General features: G+C 39.1%; 1 protein-coding gene across 1 annotated transcript; it reads left to right on the forward strand.

Annotated features, from left to right (window-relative positions):
- Positions 1–1,421: 1,421 nt before the first annotated feature.
- On the forward strand, positions 1,422–9,583 carry LOC132362886 (ubiquitin-like modifier-activating enzyme 5). Its single transcript, XM_059918015.1, is given in 2 exon segments — positions 1,422–1,827; positions 8,370–9,583. A coding segment is annotated over 1 exon segment (1,095 nt). The 5' UTR covers positions 1,422–1,827; positions 8,370–8,407; the 3' UTR covers positions 9,503–9,583.
- Positions 9,584–19,714: the final 10,131 nt, after the last annotated feature.

A 19,714-nucleotide genomic window follows, 5' to 3' on the forward strand; every position in this document is an offset into this window, starting at 1 on the left:
GGTGTTTTTTGTTTTGTTTTGTTTTGTTTTTTATTTACAGTTTGTGTTTAATGCAAATCAATTCCATAACAAGAGAAGTTACTATGAATCAAAGCATAAATACACAAACACAATATACAATCCAAAATAGATGTACAGCATTCAGGTATGAAACAAAAGAGAATGTTCATTCACACAGACAGTAGCTTGAGATCTGTTGGATATGGTTGTTCCAGTGTAGATTTCTAAAGATGGAAAAAAAATGACTTTGGTCATCAAGACTACTGTGGCCATATTAGATTTCGGAACATCTAAGCATCAGTGTGTGACCATGCGAACAAAAGACTTTAGGGAGTGTCTATTTTTAAAAAGGTTTCTGTGCATCAAGGCAGTTGTGAAAAGATCTACTTTCCAAAATCAAGCCCACTTTAGGCTTAGGACCAGGTTCTAACTATCTAAAAATATTGAATGATAACATAAAGTGTTCCAAATGTGGCTATTCCGATTCAGTTTAAAAAGAAGTATTTACAGAAAAGAGTATAAAAGTTTTTCTGAATTTAATGTAAGCAAGCTTCCAGTCTTCCCTTGCCAAATGTTTAGCTCCTTCACATATTTGCCTTTTTAGTTTCAAGATTTGTCAATCTTACCTTCAAAACAGATCATTTTTTAAATTGTAAAAAGTATTCGACATATGCAGAAATAAAAAGCATTTTGAAATTAGTTGAGATAAATGTAATTCTACTCTTTGTTATCTGTTTAGCTAAATGAATCTACTGCTCTTTTTGAATAAGAATAGTTGATAAGTATATAAGCAAAATGTACTCATTATGCTTGGATTTGGGGTAGATTCCAATCCATCATTGCCCTGATACATATCAATGACTATATAAAAATTCAAATGCAATGTCAAACCCAAACCCCAAGGGAAAGAGTTCAGTTCCCAAGAGAACAGCAATAGCTTAACATAAAATTTTCTCTAGAGTACATCAGCGTTAAATTAGTACTGCTGAAACAACACACTGAGGATTTACAGTAACACCTGGAAGTTCCTTCTAATGTACATATAAATAGAATCACAGAAGCTTTGTTTTACCTCATTGTTTTATGGCCTTATAAATTTAATGAACAAATGAAAACTGAATCTCTGTTCCACATCCCATTCTTTATCTCTAGGTAAGATAAAATCTATTCTCACTTTCAAGGTAGAGTTTTATGTGTCCATACTTCTTAAGCCACATTTAAGGAAATCACCTCTTAACTAATTTTGGATGTTGTCTCTCTTCATCTTGTACAGGAAACTCCAGCAGATTTAATATTGGCATTCATCATCTAGTCAAACCCTTCACATGCTCTTCAAACCAATCAAATTTGGGATCCTCAACAGTTTCTGTCAATAAAATAAGGTGTGGAACTAGCAGATTCATTCAATGAAGACCTGTTTTTTTTTCCCTTGTCACACTGGATGTCTGGATGCCATCTGAATTGGGTTTAGAGGATGGGGAAGTATAGATGTTTCTTGGCCTGAGTCTCTTAACAGTAGAGATGTAGAAGGGAGACCGAGATCACCAAGAGACTGGCTGTTGACTGCAGAGCACCGTCACTTGCCTTGGTGGTGGCATTCGCTGGATTGGGGGCAGCTGAGGTATGCTGGGAGGAATTACTTGAAGGTGTTACAACAGTTGTTTGATTTGAATAAATCTGCGTAGGTAAGAGCAGTGCCAGAAGCAGCAGCCCCAGTCCGAGCCTGGCCACCATCGCTCTGCCCATGTCTGCTCCGTCGGTGCGCAGCGCGTCTCACTGGATGCTGGGTGCGTGAAGGATCGCTGGCTCCGGGCGGGCGCAGGCAAGGTGAGCATGGTGTTTATTCTGTTCCTTGTTTAAGTACTTCTCAAAGTACTCCAGCCTTTCTAAAGTATTGGTCCTGGATCAGAAGAAAGTTCAATAGTCATTAGCTCCTCTCTACCATCCATTCTTCAGAAATGTCTTGAGACACTCATTTCTCTTTCAGATTGAGCCCTCCAGTGGTTTAAAGGCCCCTGCTCTTATTTCTCATTAAAGCAGCTTTCTCCTTTATTCATCACTTCCTCCTGCCCAAATCTAGTGTCTTTTTTGGTGTTGGTTTTTTGTGGGTTTTTTGTTTGTTTGTTTGTTTGTTTTTTGCCTCACCGTGTGGCTTGCGTGATCTTAGTTCCCCTACCAGGGATTGAACCCAGGCCCAGGTGGTGAAAGAGACAAGTCCTAACCACTGAACCGCCGGGGAATTCCCCAAATCTAGTGTCTTGGCCATCATCCTTTTTGATTGTCTCTCTTGTCATGTAGCACTATTAAACCCCTTAATATTTTCCCTTCATTCCTAGAGTGGATGAGTGCCCCCTGTGGGCTCGGCCCTAGAACCGAGACCAAGAAGAGGGGCCCCCAGCCGAGCCCTGTGCGCCTCTGGCTTCTGCTCCCTTCTTTGACTGTGGAACCTAGCAGTTCTCACCCTAGTTTTTGATTCTCCACTTGCCCCACTGAAGTCTAGAGACGTCAGAGCTCTGCCTTCAAACTCTTCGTTTCTACTCTGCTAGTGTCACATCTCTAGCCTCTACCTTTCCTTCAGTTCAGTTCAACAGATCTTTGCTCAGTTAGTGTGCCAAGTATGGTGCTGGCCTGGAATTTCTGAAATGAGTAAGTTGAGGCCCTCATCATGCCCGGGCCAGGCGTGGTAAATGCTTTAAACGGAAGAAAGGAGGGAGTAAGAAATCCAGGCTAGGACAGGCCAACCCATTAGAGTCTTGGACTAGACAGAGGAGTAGGACTTCCCCAAGTCCGGAGGAGGGAGAAGGTCAGCAGGACTCTGGTGAAGAGCCTCGAATGCCTTGCTAAGGGGTTTGAGTTTTTTGGAGCAGGCAGTGAGAAGCCATTTCACCTTTTGCCCAGGAGAGAGATTTTCATCTCTCTGTGGTTTTGAGTAAGAAATTTAACAGTAGTGTTGATTGTGACCAATCCATGGGCAAATTAGGAAATAAGGACATCGTAATGAGCTTTTCACAGGCTTAAATTTATTCCATTTAAAGGTTGCACTTTCATTCAAATCCTGCAGAGTTTTTCTTGTGTTGTATTAAATAATTTTCCTTGTTTCCTGGTGCCAAAACTACCTCCTGATCCAAGGCTTCATTTTGCTAAAATAACTGTAATAATTTCTATCGTTGAACTTGGGTATCAGTACGTATTCTCAACCCCCATTTACTTAGCTGTTTTTGTTTCATTGTTTGTAGGTTTGCTTTTAGAATGACTCTACAGATGACTGATGGTACCCACGACAGTTTGATTCTTCCCAGTTTTACTTTTACAAAGAAGCTTATTTTAAAATGCCAGGGCATCTGCCTCCTGGGCTGCATTCCTTTCTGGAGTTTGGCATCCTCTGTGAATTTCTAGGTTTTCCATCAAGATTTTATTTCCTCAGGGTAGGAAACATGTCTTCTAATTTTTGTTCTTTACCTAGGTCTGTCTCCAGGCGGTGCATAATATTGTTGACTGGATTTGTCAGCTAAAACAGTCCTTCTAGAAACGAGAATAATTAAGGGGATTTGATTTCATCTTTTGTTGGGGTATTAGAATCATTGTCGCTCTCAGGGAAGCTTTGTCAAGAAGTATCTTATTCTAAAGGATAAGATCTCTGAATATATCTCTAAATCAAATTCCTCAGTAATTTAAAATGATACCTTGCTCAGGAAATAAGTCAGACAGAAAAAGACAAATAGTGTATGTTTTCACTAATACGTGAAATCTAAAAAATGAAACAAGCAAACAAACAGAACAGAAATCTCTCACAGATACAGAGAACAAACTAGTGGTTGCCAGGGGGGAGAGGGCTGGGGGAGAGGCTAAATAGGTGAAGGGGGTTAAAAGGTACAAACTACTAGGTATAAAATAAGTAAGTTACAAGGATGTAATGTACAGCACAGGGAATATAGTCAATATTTTATAATAACTTTGTTTGGAGTATAAGCTATACAAATATTGAATTACTATGGTGTACACCTGAAACTAATGTAACATTGTAAGTCAACTATACTTGAGTAAAAAATAAGTAAATAAATAAATACCTCCAAAATAAATAAATATAATAAAATAATACCTTGTTCAGGAAAGCAGATTTTTCCATAATTTGGAAAAGTAAATTACAGCTAAAATTAGAAGCTATAAGTACACTGTTGGCAGAAGCCAGGATGTGACTTACGTTCTATTCATTCCCACATTCCTTTCTCCTTATACAGTGACCGGTATATACTAGTGCCTCAATAAATGTTTGTCCTATAAATATTGAATAAGTGGGGTTGGAGGATGATAAAGCTGTATGCTTTCATTTTCTGGCATGATTCTGTGTGACTCTCAATAGTTTTGTTACAGATTGGTTTTGTTTAGCATTGGTTTTAAAAGGATATTCGCAGATTTGTTTTTTAATTTAGATTATCCTCGGAAGTTTCTTTTATTTATTTAAAAGATTTATGATTTTTCATTCATTGGAATTTTGCTTCCTCATAAACATTAACATTTTGTTTTGTTTTAATGCAGATACTTGGTTGCATAGAACACGTAACGTACTTGCTAAAGGTGTGAGCACAGACCTTCTTTTTCTCCCCACAGTCCCCATTCACTGCCTTACAATCTGTTCAGTTATCTCAGCTATCTGTTGCTATGTAACAAATTACCACAAACCTAACAGCTTAAAACAGTTAAAACTGATCTCAGTTTCCACAGGCAGGAATCTGGGCACAGCTGAGCTGGGTCCTCTGCTCGGGGGTCTCACAAGACTTCGGTCAAGGTGTTGGCTGATCTGTGTTCCTATCTGAAGCTCAGGGTCATCTTCCAGTCTCACAGGGTTGTTGGCAAAACTGTTGCTTGCAGTTGCAGGACTGAAGTTCTTGTTTTCTTGCTGGCTGTCAGCTGGGGGTCTGCTCTCAGCTCCAAGAGGCTGCCTGCAGTTCCCCATTACTGGCCCTCTCACAACATGGCAGCTGGCTTCAAGGCCAACAGGTGACGTTCCCCAGTCCACTAAGGTGGAGTCGTAATGTAACATAACCACGGGCGAGACGATATACCATCACTTTTGCCACTTTGCAAGTCACAGATTCTGCCCAAACTCAAGGAGAGAGGATTATACTCAGTGGGGGTCACCTTAGGATGTGTCTGTCACAGAAATTAGTTCATCCCCTTTGATGAATGATGTGGTCTGTCGTACTTTATGTAATCACTGATGGTTTGCTGTCAGCTGCTTGATCACCTCTAGGCCAAGAACATGCTCAAAGGTTAGACATTTGTTTACTTTTCATAATAAACCACAAAAACATTCTGTGAAGTTACTTTGTATTCATTCAAAGGTGCTTTATACTGTATCTAAAGTAAGATGTTTTATAAGCAGGAAACTGACCTGGGAATAATCATTCCTAGAATCCCCTTTAAGAAGCAGAGCAGCCGGCTTCATTCTCTTTCCTTGTATTCTTTTTTTAATCTGTTTATTTATTATTTATTTTTGGTTGCATTGGATCTTTGTTGCTGTGCGCGGGCTTTCTCTAGTTGCGGGGAGCGGGGGCTACTCTTCATTGCGGTGTGCAGGCTTCTCGTTGCGGTGGCTTCTCTTGTTGTGGAGTACGGGCTCTAGGTGTGCGGGCTTCAGTAGTTGTGGCACGCAGGCTCAGTAGTTGTGGCTCACGGACTCTAGAGCGCAGGCTCAGTAGTTGTGGCACACGGACTTAGTTGCTCCGCGGCATGTGGGATCTTCCCGGACCAGGGCTTGAACCCGTGTCCCCTGCATTGGCAGGCAGGTCCTTAACCACTGAGCCACCAGGGAAGCCCCTCTTTCCTTGTATTTTTAGAATTATATTTACAGAGGATAACAAGCTCTAACCGGAGGCCATTTTCATTAATGATAATAACTGCTTTTATGGAAGGAAAACATTTTGGCATAATATCCTGTGTGATCAATTACTGTGTACTGTATAAGAAAGACTAACGTTTGGGTTCAGCTTTACAGAGCACCAAATCTCATCCCCCATTAACATTTTCATATTTGGGATTCAGAAACGTGTATCTGAGTTCTGCACCCCAACCCTAGCCTTTTGAAAGGCATCCCACAGGGGCGCATGATGAATTTGGAAGGCATTTGGAAATGAGGACATTCTCCCATAGATTAACAGTATAGTGAGTTGTGGCAGATGTTTAACCTTTCTCATGGTGTTAATCATATTTTACTTCCATCATGAAGTTACTGATTTTCAGGTATATTTTCTTTCCTTGATAGCATCTTTTAATAATGAATGCTTGGATGACAGGACTTAAAATAATAATAACAGTAAATGTTAAAATAACGGCATAGTACTCATCAAAGTTGTTCATCAACGGTGAACACACCGTTGAGATTGCAGTTATCCTCAGTCTCTCTCTTGCATTATCAAATCCCCTCCCTAGACTGGCTCTTGGACATATAGACATGTGCTAGTGTCTCGTATCTTTAAAAACACACAAAGAAATGAAAACCTCCCTTGACTCTCCCTGTGTTGATTTGTACCTGGGATTTGTTTTAATCAGGTAAGAAGAAAGACAGAGACAACTTTGAAAGAAGAGTTTATCACTTGAAATTCCTGAGAGGAGGAGGCAGGCCCACATGGGGAAGCACCACACTGGGAAGTCCTTTGGGAGGCAGAAGAAGTAAGGGGACAGAATGGCCTGGAGCCTTTATTGTGATTTCCATGGGAAGGAAAGGGCGAGGCAGGGTAGACAGTTTGAGCAAGTTTAGGATTGGATAGTTTCAATAATTTCAGCAGGCTCTGGGCAATAGAGTTGGTCTCTTTTTATCTGGTACCTGGCCCTGGGGTGATTTAGGGCTGGGGGCATCTTTTTTTTTGTTCTTTTGGGCTGGGCTGGGTCTTAGTTGCGGCCCATGGGATCTTCTTCATTGTGGCATGTGAGATCTAGTTCCCTGACCAGGGATCAAACCCAGGCCCCCTGCATTGGGAGCATGGAGTCTTAACCATTGGACTACCAGGGAAGTCCTAGGTCTGGGGGCATCTTTTTTTTTTTTTTTAATAAATTTATTTATCTATCTATTTATTTATTTATTTATTTTTGGCTGAGTTGGGTCTTTGTTGCTGCACACGGGCTTTCTCTAGTTGCGGCAAGCAGGGGCTACTCTTTGTTGTGGTGCACAGGATCTAGGCGTGCAGGCTCGGTAGTTGTGGCACACGGGCTTAGTTGCTCCATGGCATGTGGGCTCTTCCTGGACCAGGGCTCGAACCTGTGTCCTCTGCATTGGCAGGTGGATTCTTAACCACTGTACCACCAGGGAAGCGGGGGGGGGGGGGGGGGGGGGGGGGGAGCATCTTGACTGGTGCTGAGAGTTAGATAAAAGAGGTATTGGGAGTGTGGCCTTTGGATTTGAGTTTGCATATGAAAGGCACGCTCTCAGGCAAGTTGTTTGCTATATCTGGATTTAGTTAGCTCTGGGAAGGGCAGTCTCTCCCTGCCCCAGGATGTCAAAGCATCATAAAAGATAGAACATTTTAAACATGATTAATACACACCCTTTCTTTTAGCACTTGCTACATTTCTTTACTTTCTTTTGGGATCAAGTGTCAAAGAGTTTGTGTTTGCTACTTCCACTTCCTCTCCCTCCTCCACCCACCTTCTCCCAGCCTTCTCACTCTGCTGAGTCACCAGTGACCTCCATGTTGCTAAATCCAAGGTCTCTTCTCCCACTTCACCTCTCAGAAGCATTTCTCACAGATTACTCTTCTCTCTTTGAAACTGTTCTTGGTTCCTCCCCACTGGCAGGTTGGGTCCCAGTCTCTTCTGCAGGATTTTTCATCTGCTTGACCTCTACAAGTACAGATGCCTAAACCTGGGGCCTGGGCCGCTCTCTATCTACATTCTCCTATAGTGATTCCCTCAAGTCTTGTGGCTTAAAGTGCCATCTCTATGCCCAGGACTCCATCTTTATATTGTTTATCTCCAGCCTTGAGTCCACGTCCGTGTGCCAGCTGCCTACCTGATACCTCCTCTTGGGTAGCTCATAGGGATCTCAGGTGAAACCTGATCAAAGCACAACCCTCCTTTCCAGACCCTCCTCCCCCAAACCTGCTGCCCTCCAGTCTCCGCTGTTGAAGTTGATGATATTTCCATCCATCCAGTTGCTCAGACCTAAAGCTAGTAGTTATCCTTGCACCTCCTCTTTCCCTAAAACCCTACACCAGTTTATCAGGAGTTCCTGTTGATTCCGTTCCCCAAACCAAAGATCTATCTACTTTTTATGTCTACTACCATAACTCTAAACTAAGCCAACAGCATTTCTGGACTATTCCAGCTGTAACAGCCTCCAGATTGGTATCTTTGGTTCCATATTTGCCTTCCAGCCCAGTCTCCAGAGAGCAGCCACAGTGATCTTTTTAAAATGCAGTTTGGACTGAGAGGTCCGCGGGAGCGGCGGAGACGCCGCCTGATGGCATTGAAACAAATGGGAATTGTAAGCGACTATGAGAAAATCCGTACCTTTGCTGTAGCAATAGTAGGTGTTGGTGGAGTTGGCAGTGTGACTGCTGAAATGCTGACAAGACGTGGCATTGGTAAGTTGCTACTCTTTGACTATGACAAGATGAAACTGGCCAATATGAATAGACTTTTCTTCCAACCTCATCAAGCAGGATTAAGTAAAGTTCAAGCAGCAGAACATACTTTGAGGAACATTAATCCTGATGTTCTTTTCGAAGTACACAACTACAATATAACCACAGTAGAAAACTTTGAACGTTTCATGAATAGAATAAGTAATGGTGGATTAGAAGAAGGAAAACCTGTTGACCTAATTCTTAGCTGCGTGGACAATTTTGAAGCTCGAGTGACAATAAATACAGCTTGTAATGAGCTTGGACAAACATGGATGGAGTCTGGGGTCAGTGAAAATGCAGTTTCAGGGCATATACAGCTCATAATTCCTGGAGAACCTGCTTGTTTTGCGTGTGCGCCACCGCTTGTAGTTGCTGTACATATTGATGAGAAGACTCTGAAACGAGAAGGTGTTTGTGCAGCCAGTCTTCCTACCGCTATGGGAGTGGTTGCTGGGATCTTGGTACAAAATGTGTTAAAGTTTCTGTTAAATTTTGGTACTGTTAGTTTTTACCTTGGATACAATGCAATGCAGGATTTTTTCTCTACTATGTCCATGAAACCAAATCCTCAGTGTGATGACAGAAATTGTAGGAAGCAACAGGAAGAATATAAGAAAAAGGTAGCAGCACTGCCCACACAGGAGGTTGTTTAAGAAGAGGAAGAGATAATACATGACGACAATGAGTGGGGTATTGAGTTGGCATCTGAGGTTTCAGAAGAGGAACTGAAAAATTCTTCAGGTCCAATTCGTGACTTACCTGAAGGAATTACAGTGGCATATACAGTTCCCCAAAAGCAAGAAGATTCTGTACCTGAAGTAACAGTGGAAGATTCTGGTGAAAGCTTGGAAGACCTCATGGCCAAGATGAAGAACATGTAAATAATGGACTGGCCTGTATTTTATTTCCTGTGTCTAAACCTGTTCCCTAGCAATTAAAAAAAAAATCATTTAAAACTGAGAAAACAGGGCAACATCAGTTGACGTATAATCTTCACTGAATTGTTATACTGTTTAAAAATACTGTGACTATTGCTTGTTGCTCCCCGCCCTTCAACTAAATCAGAAACTCTCCTAAAACTCATGATTCATTCTAGTAAGAAAACTTCAAAAGATTATTGCAGGCAGTTATAAATCTTATTTAAAACTTAGCCATTGAACCGTTTTGGCCTTTTGGGAGGGGTGGGAAGAAAGGACCAATTTGATTTGCGTGAGGCCATGGACAACAGAATAGTGTGTGGTCAAATATAGGGAAAGGACAAGAGGTACAACCTATTGATTAGAGCCAGCAGACATCTACTCATTGTGTTTGGAATTGCTCTCTACAGGAAAACTGCCCACTACTACTAACTTAAGCAACAATGAATTTCAAATAGTAAAGTAAAAACATCCTTTCAAATGTTTCCTGATGAAACACATGCTGAAATACAGTCATTGGAAAAGTTTGTAAACCTCTGAATTATATATTCAAAACAAGACAGAGGCAAATAAGAGGAAGCTTTTCTTCATGGATAGACAGATAAAGATATTTTCAGGATGTACAAATTATATTTCTGCACTGACTAAGAAAAAGCATATCATCTGTGGAACATATATCTGAGTCAGTGTGCTTTATTGAGGAGCAAAAGATAAATTTAGGCTAAGATAATCTAAATTATACCCATCATATGGGCTACCTTCTAATACTTTATCTTATTTAAATTTGATTCCGTGGGTAATTAGATATTGGCAAAGGTTTGTCCTGGATAACAGACAATAAAAGAGGTCTAAATTGCCTCTGCAACGACTGACATGTATTTCTTCACAGGGAAGAGTATCATTTTCCCTGATTGTGACCACTAAATCATAATTTGATACACTGGTTTTCTCTGGATTTTGCATATAAATAATGAAGGCTTAGAGAGCCTTGTTTGAAATAAATTCCTGATGGTTAGGAAACTAATAAAGACACATGCATGTGTAACCATTATCTGTAGGCTGATACTATGCTAGTCTCCTATTTTGATGACTTTTTTGCTCTGAAAAGATATAAATGTCTACATTCTATCTCTAGGAGGAAAATGTCATTAAAAAATTAAAAGTGCATTTCCCACTTGTAAAGTAAAATTCTAAAAATAATTTCAGAAAGCCCCAAATATCAAATATGTTTAATATATTAGCTTTGAGATTTTAGCATACTGCAATTCTTATGTTTAGAGTGATGTCAGGAAAGTATGGGGATAGTTTTTCTAGCCTTGAAACATATTTACGTTGCCTTAGTAGGTCATTTGTTGTTGTTTAAAATTTTAGTGTAGTCATCTGTAAAATAACTTTTCTAGTTCCTAGAGATGCTTTGAATTTCAAAAAAGAAATGCAGTCTTTCTAAATCCCATTCCTTTGGTATACTAATTTGGTACCTCTGGTACACTAATTTGGTAAGGCTTTACTTATAAGTTTATAGAGTTTGATAAATAGCTAGAACCTACTATCCTTTTTTAAAAAAATTTTTATTGGAGTATAGTTGATTTACAATATGTGTTAGTTTCAGGTGTACACAAATTGAAACAGTTATACATATACATATTAGAACCTGCTATCTTCTAAAGACCTTTTTTCTGTTCTTAATTTGGCACTGTACCCTGCTGGTGTTATATACTGTACCAAATCTTATCTAATTTTTTTGTCTTATATCTTCCATTAAAGTTATTATTTTAGCAGAAAAAAAAATAAAATAAAATGCAGTTTGCTTAAGGATAGACAAATAGATCAATGGAATAGAACTGAAAGTGCAGAAATAAACCGACACATCTATGGTCAACTAACTTTTGACAAGAGTGTCAAAACCATTCAATGGGGAAAGAAAAGTCTCTTCCACAAATGGTGCTGGTAAAACTGGATCTCCACATGCAAAAGAATGAAGTTGGACCCTTAGCTTACACCTTGTACAAAAATTAACTCAAATGGATGAAACATCTAAGTGTAAGAGCTAATCCTATAAAAAAAACTATTAGTTGAAAATATAGGCATATTAGTTGAAAATATAGGCATAAACATTTGTAACCCTGAATTACTCCATGGCTTCTTAGATATGACCCCTAAAGCACAAGCAACAAAAGAAAAAAATAGATAAATTTGATTTCATCAAAATGAAAAACTTTTGTGCTTCAAAGGACACTATAAAGAAGGTCAAAAGACAACTCACAGAATGGGAGAAAAGATTCGCAAATCATATATCTGATTAGTGTCTAGTATCCAGAATATGTAAGGAACTCTTTCTTACAACTTAACAATAAAAAAACAAATAGCCCAATTTAAAAATGAACAAAGGATTTGAACAGGTGTTTTTCTAAAGAAGAATGGCTTGCTGTACACTTGAAAGAAACACAACATTGTAAATCAACTATACTCCAATAAATATTAAAAAAAAAAAGACAAAAATACCCCAGAAAAAAAAATAAAAATAAAGAATAGCTGATAAACACATGAAAAGATGTGCAACATCATTAGCCATTAAACAAATGCAAATCAAAACCACAGTGAGATACCACCTCACACCCACAGGGGTGGCTATAATAAAAAAAGACAGTAGCAAGTGTTGACAAGGATGTGGAGAAATTGGACATGTCATAAGTTGCTGATGGAAATGTAAAATGGTGCAGCCACTTTGCAAAAGTTTGACATTTCCTTAAAAAGTTAAGCATAGAGTTAACATATGACCCAGCCTTTCTCCCTAGGCATATGCTCACACAAAAACTTGTACATGCATGTTCATAGCAGGATCATTCATAATAGCCAAAAGGTGGAAATAACCCAACTGTCCATCAACTGATGAATAGATAAAATATATTCAAACAGTGGAGTATTAGTTGACCATAAAAAGGAATGAAGCAATGACACACCACATCTTGGATGAACCATGAAAGCATGCTGTGTGAAAGAAGCCAGTCACAAAAGACCACATACTGTATGATTTCCATTTATATGAAATGTCCACACAAATCTGTAGAGGCAGGTTAGTGGTTGCTGAGTGGGAGGAGGGGGAAATGTGGAATGACTACTAATGTGAACAGGGTTTCTTCTTGGGGTGATGAAAATGTCCTGGAATTAGGTGGTGATAGTTGGCACGTCATGAGTTTACTAAAAGTGACTGAATTGTATGTATACTTAAGTGTGAACTTCATGGTGTGTGAATTACATCTCAAAGAAATCAGCGCTAATAAAAATGCAATACATGTCGCGTGAAAACCGCTCTGTAAAATCCTCCATTGCTTCCTGTATTAGTTTTCTATTACTATTGCCAACTGTGACAAATGACCGCAGACTTAGTGGCTTAAAAAATACAAATTTGTAATCTTCCATTTCTGTAGGTTCCAAGTCCAACATTGGGCTCTCATTGGGCTAAAATCAAGGCGTTAGCAGGGCATTCCTTCTGGAGGCTCTGAAGGAGAGTCCACTCCCTTGCCTTTTCCAGCCTGTCGAGGCCGCCTGCATTCCTTGGCTCGCAGTGCCTCCATCTTCAAAGCCCACAATGTAGTGTCTCTGACCCTATGTCGTTGCATCTCTTTCACTGACCACAGCTGGGAGAGTTTGTCCACTTTTAAGGACACATGATTAAATGTAAATCAACTATACTTCAATTTTTTTTTTTAAAGACACATGATTAGATTGGGCCCATCTGTATAATCCAAGTTAATCTTCCCACCTAAAAGTCCTTAACATTAATCATCTGCAGAGTTCTTTTTCCCTTGTAAGTGGTTCTGAGGATTAACATGTGGACATCTTTGGGGACCATTCCTCTGCCGACCACAGTTTCCATCACAGGTGAGCAAAAGCCAGAGTCATTCCCCTGACTACAAGGCTCTTCCAGTCAGCCCCACTTGCCTCTCCAACTTAACCGCATGGCTCTCTCCCTCACCCCTTATTCTACAGCATCCTAGTCTCTTAAAAAGCCCAGAGTGGGGGGCTTCCCTGATGGCGCAGTGGTTGAGAATCTGCCTGCCAATGCAGGGGACACGGGTTCGAGCCCTGGTCTGGGAAGATCCCACATGCCGCAGAGCAACTGGGCCCGTGCGCCACAGCTACTGAGCCTGCGCATCTGGAGCCTGTGCTCCGCAACAAGAGAGGCCACGATAGTGAGAGGCCCGCGCGCCGCGATGAAGAGTGGCCCCCGCTTGCCGCAACTAGAGGAAGCCCTCGCACAGAAACGAAGACACAACACAGACAAAATAAATAAATTAATAAATAATAATTAAAGGTGCTAATAATTTAAAAAAAAAACAAAAAAGCCCAGAATGGGGACTTCCTGGCGGTCCAGTAGTTACAACTCTGCACTTCCACTGCAGGGGGTGAGGGTTCAATCCCTGGTCAGGGAACTAGGATCCCACATGCTGTGCGGCACGGCAAAAATAAATAAATAAATAAATAATAACCAAGGGTGTTCTCACTCAGGGCCTTTGCACTGGCTGCTTCCTCTGCCTAAATATTTACTCTCTTCAGATCTCTTCCTGCCTGACTTCTCCGTGTCATTCCGATCTCAGCTTTGATGTCACCTTAGAGACATGCAAACGCTAATAAGCCTTCTAGTTACCACTCTAGTTTAAGTCACCACAAGGCACCTGCCACTGCCGATGGTGTATATGTGTGTGTTTGCATGTGTGAGTATGGTGTCGTGTGGTGTCTCACTTTCTCCTTCCTGCTGTGTGGGTAGGGACCTCATCTGTGTCTCTGTGACACTAGAATGGTGTGTGGCACTTAGAAGCTGCTCAGTAACCACCTGCTAAGTTAATGGGGCTTTTTCTTCTTTTTTAAAAATATTTTTCTTTCTTTTTTTTTTTTTTCACACACACACACACTGTATTTTATTTTTACAAGAGATAAATAGACTGACACCAAGCATTGTACATGGATGACCACAACAAAAGCAACAATGATTGCAATTACCAAACATGAAACACACTCATACTATGTCATAATATTGACATTCAGTCCAGTAATCCTCCACTGTAACAGCTCCTTTACTTTGCAGTGAAAATTGATTTGTATATTCTTTGCCTCTGAGTCCTTGTGGGATTTTTTTTTTTTTTAATTCAGACAGAAAGTCACAAAAATTATACTCATCCTCATCAGTTCACTCAGTCCCATGTAATTCATTTTTTTTTCATCTTGATCTTTTGTTAGCACTTTTATGAGTTCATCAGTTTTTCATTAGAGTTCTGAAAATGCTTATTCATTCAGTTCAGCAGTACAGTCAGTTACCAGAAACCTGTACTTGTCAGAGTCTTTTCCATGAATTTCTTGAAGATGAAACCCTTTTATAGGAACATATTTGCAAAATCATCAGAGTACACCCAGAACTGTCTGTAAATGACAAAAGACTTAAAAATGACCACGGTTAAAGATTTGATGAAAGTTCATAATAATGCAGTTGACAAGAAAATTAGTTATTTCTGAGATATACATTTTAAAGTAATAACTAGGATTATTACTTATAACATTATACCAGAACATATAAGATTTTTAGAAATTTCATGTAATGTCTGAAACATTTATATTAACATATTTCCATACAAATAACCCAATGAAAGTTTAGTATTAGTTGTTTTGTTTGTTTGTTTTTTTATACTGCAGGTTCTTATTAGGCATCAATTTTATACACATCAGTGTATACATGTCAATCCCAATCGCCCAATTCAGCACAACACCATACCCGCCCCATCGCAGTTTTCCCCCCTTGGTGTCCATATGTCCGTTCTCTACATCTGTGTCTCAACCTCTGCCCTGCAAACTGGCTCATCTGTACCATTTTTCTAGGTTCCACATACATGCGTTAATATACGATATTTTTTTTTCTCTTTCTGACTTACTTCACTCTGTATGACAGTCTCTAGATCCATCCACGTCTCAACAAATGACTCAATTTCGTTCCTTTTTATGGCTGAGTAATATTCCATTGTATATATGTACCACAACTTCTTTATCCATTCGTCTGTTGATGGGCATTTAGGTTGCTTCCATGACCTGGCTATTGTAAATAGTGCTGCAATGAACATTCGGGTGCATGTGTCTTTTTGAATTACGGTTTTCTCTGGGTATATGCCCAGTAGTGGGATTGCTGGGTCATATGGTAATTCTATTTTTAGTTTTTTAAGGAACCTCCATATTGTTCTCCATAGTGGCTGTATCAATTTACATTCCCACCAACAGTGCAAGAGGGTTCCCTTTTCTCCACACCCTCTCCAGCATTTGTTGTTTGTAGATTTTCTGATGATGCCCATTCTAACTGGTGTGAGGTGATACCTCATTGTAGTTTTGATTTGCATTTCTCTAATGATTAGTGATGTTGAGCATCTTTTCATGTGCTTCGTGGCCGTCTGTATGTCTTCTTTGGAGAAATGTCTATTTAGGTCTTCTGCCCATTTTTGGATTGGGGTGTTTGTTTCTTTAACATTGAGCTGAATGAGCTGTTTATATATTTTGGAGATTAATCCTTTGTCCATTGATTCATTTGCAAATATTTTCTCCCATTCTGAGGGTTGTCTTTTCGTCTTGTTTATGGTTTCCTTTGCTGTGCAAAAGCTTTGAAGTTTCATTAGGTCCCATTTGTTTATTTTTGTTTTTATTTCCATTACTCTAGGAGGTGGATCAAAAAAGATCTTGCTGTGATTTATGTCAAAGAGTGTTCTTCCTATGTTTTCCTCTAAGAGTTTTATAGTGTCCAGTCTTACATTTAGGTCTCGAATCCATTTTGAGTTTATTTTTGTGTATGGTGTTAGGGAGTATTCTAATTTCATTCTTTTACATGTAGCTGTCCAATTTTCCCAGCACCACTTATTGAAGAGACTGTCTTTTCTCCATTGTATATCTTTGCCTCCTTTGTCATAGATTAGTTGAGCATAGGTGCGTGGGTTTATCTCTGGGCTTTCTATCTTGTTCCATTGATCTATGTTTCTGTTTTTGTGCCAGTACCATATTGTCTTGATTACTGTAGCTTTGTAGTATAGTCTGAAGTCAGGGAGTCTGATTCCTCCAGCTCCGTTTTTTTCCCTCAAGACTGCTTTGGCTATTCGGGGTCTTTTGTGTCTCCATACACATTTTAAGATGATTTGTTCTAGTTCCGTAAAAAATGCCATTGGTAATTTGATAGGGATTGCATTGAATCTGTAGATTGCTTTGGGTAGTATAGTCATTTTCACAATGTTGATTCTTCCAATCCAAGAACATGGTATATCTCTCCATCTGTTGGTATCATCTTTAATTTCTTTCATCAGTGTCTTATAGTTTTCTGCATACAGGTCTTTTGTCTCCCTAGGTAGGTTTATTCCTAGGTATTTTATTCTTTTTGTTGCAATGGTAAATGGGAGTGTTTCCATAATTTCTCTTTCAGATTTTTCATCATTAGTGTATAGGAATGCAAGAGATTTCTGTGCATTAATTTTGTATCCTGCAACTTTACCATATTCATTAATTAGCTCTAGCAGTTTTCTGGTGGCAGTTTTAGGATTCTCTATGTATAATATCATGTCATCTGCAAACAGTGACAGTTTTACTTCTTCTTTTCCAATTTGTATTCCTTTTATTTCTTTTTCTTTTCTGATTGCCATGGCTAAGACTTCCAGAACTATGTTGAATAATAGTGGTGAGAGTGGACATCCTTGTCTCGTTCCTGATCTTAGAGGAAATGCTTTCAGTTTTTCACCATTGAGAATGATGTTTGCTGTGGGTTTGTCATATATGACCTTTATTATGTTGAGGTAGGTTCCCTCTATGCCCACTTTCTGGAGAGTTTTTATCATAAATGGGTGTTGAATTTTGTCAAAAGCTTTTTCTGCATCTATTGAGATGATCATATGGTTTTTCTTCTTCAGTTTGTTAATATGGTGTATCACATTGATTGATTTGCATATATTGAAGAATCCTTGCATCCCTGGGATAAATCCCACTTGATCATGGTGTATGATCCTTTTAATGTGTTGTTGGATTCTGTTTGCTAGTATTTTGATGAGAATTTTTGCATCTATATTCATCAGTGATATCGGTCTGTAATTTTCTTTCTTTGTAGTGTCTTTGTCTGGTTTTGGTATCAGGGTGATGGTGGCCTCATAGAATGAGTTTGGGAGTGTTCCTTCCTCTGCAATTTTTTGGAAGAGTTTGAGAAGGATAGGTGTTAGCTCTTTTCTAAATGTTTGATAGAATTCACCTGTGAAGCCATCTGGTCCTGGACTTTTGTTTGTTGGAAGATTTTTAATCACAGTTTCAATTTCATTGCTTGTGATTGGTCTGTTCATATTTTCTGTTTCTTCCTGGTTCAGTCTTGGAAGGTTATACCTTTCTAAGAATTTGTCCATTTCTTCCAGGTTGTCCATTTTATTGGCATAAAGTTGCTTGTAGTAGTCTCTTAGGATGCTTTGTATTTCTGCGGTGTCTGTTGTAACTTCTCCTTTTTCATTTCTGATTTTATTGATTTGAGTCCTCTCCCTCTATTTCTTGATGAGTCTGGCTAATGGCTTATCAATTTTGTTTATCTTCTCAAAGAACCAACTTTTAGTTTTATTGATCTTTGCTATTGTTTTCTTTGTTTCTATTTCATTTATTTCCGCTCTGATCTTTATGATTTCTTTCCTTCTGCTAACTTTGGGTTTTGTTTGTTCTTCTTTCTCTAGTTTCTTTAGGTGTAAGGTTAGATTGTTTACTTGAGATTTTTCTTGTTTCTTTAAGTAGGCTTGTATAGCTATAAACTTCCCTCTTAGAACTGCTTTTGCTGCATCCCATAGGTTTTGGGTTGTCGTGTTTTCATTGTCATTTGTCTCTAGGTATTTTTTTATTTCTTCTTTGATTTCTTCAGTGATCTCTTGGTTATTTAGTAACGTACTGTTTAGCCTCCATGTGTTTGTCTTTTTTACGTTTTTTTCCCTGTAATTCATTTCTAATCTCATAGCATTGTGGTCAGAAAAGATGCTTGATATGATTTCAATTTTCTTAAATTTACTGAGGCTTGATTTGTGACCCAAGATGTGATCTATCCTGGAGAATGTTCCGTGCGCACTTGAGAAGAACGTGTAATCTGCTGTTTTTGGATGGAATGTCCTATAAATATCAATTAAATCTATCTGGTCTATTGTGTCATTTAAAGCTTCTGTTTCCTTATTTATTTTCATTTTGGATGATCTGTCCATTGGTGTAAGTGAGGTGTTAAAGTCCCCCACTATTATTGTGTTACTGTCAATTTCCTCTTTTATGGCTGTTAGCAGTTGCCTTATGTATTGAGGTGCTCCTATGTTGGGTGCATATATATTTATAATTGTTATACCTTCTTCTTGGATTGATCCCTTGATCATTATGTAGTGTCCTTCTTTGTCTCTTGTAACATTCTTTACTTTAAAGTCTATTTTATCTGATATGAGTATAGCTACTCCAGCTTTCTTTTGATTTCCATTTGCATGAAATATCTTTTTCCATCCCCTCACTTTCAGTCTGTATGTGTCCCTAGGTCTAAAGTGGGTCTCTTGTAGACAGCATATATATGGGTCTTGTTTTTGTATCCATTCAGCAAGCCTGTGTCTTTTGGTTGGAGCATTTAATCCATTCACGTTTAAGGTAATTATCGATATGTATGTTCCTATGACCATTTTCTTAATTGTTTTGGGTTTGTTTTTGTAGGTCCTTTTCTTCTCTTGTGTTTCCCACTTAGAGAAGTTCCTTTAGCATTTGTTGTAGAGCTGGTTTGGTGGTGCTGAATTCTCTTAGCTTTTGCTTGTCTGTAAAGCTTTTGATTTCTCCATCCAATCTAAATGAGATCCTTGCCGGGTAGAGTAATCTTGGTTGTAGGTTCTTCCCTTTCATCACTTTAAGTATATCATGCCACTCCCTTCTGGCTTGTAGAGTTTCTGCTGAGAAATCAGCTGTTAACCTTATGGGAGTTCCCTTGTATGTTATTTGTCGTTTTTCCCTTGCTGCTTTCAATAATTTTTCTTTGTCTTTAATTTTTGCCGTTTTGATTACTATGTGTCTCGGCGTGTTTCTCCTTGGGATTATCCTGTATGGGACTCTCTGCACTTCCTGGACTTGGGTGGCTATTTCCTTTCCCATGTTAGGGAAGTTTTCGACTATAATCTCTTC

The sequence above is a fragment of the Balaenoptera ricei genome, chromosome 3 (genome assembly GCF_028023285.1).
Source record: "Balaenoptera ricei isolate mBalRic1 chromosome 3, mBalRic1.hap2, whole genome shotgun sequence".
Taxonomy (NCBI): Eukaryota; Metazoa; Chordata; class Mammalia; order Artiodactyla; family Balaenopteridae; genus Balaenoptera; species Balaenoptera ricei.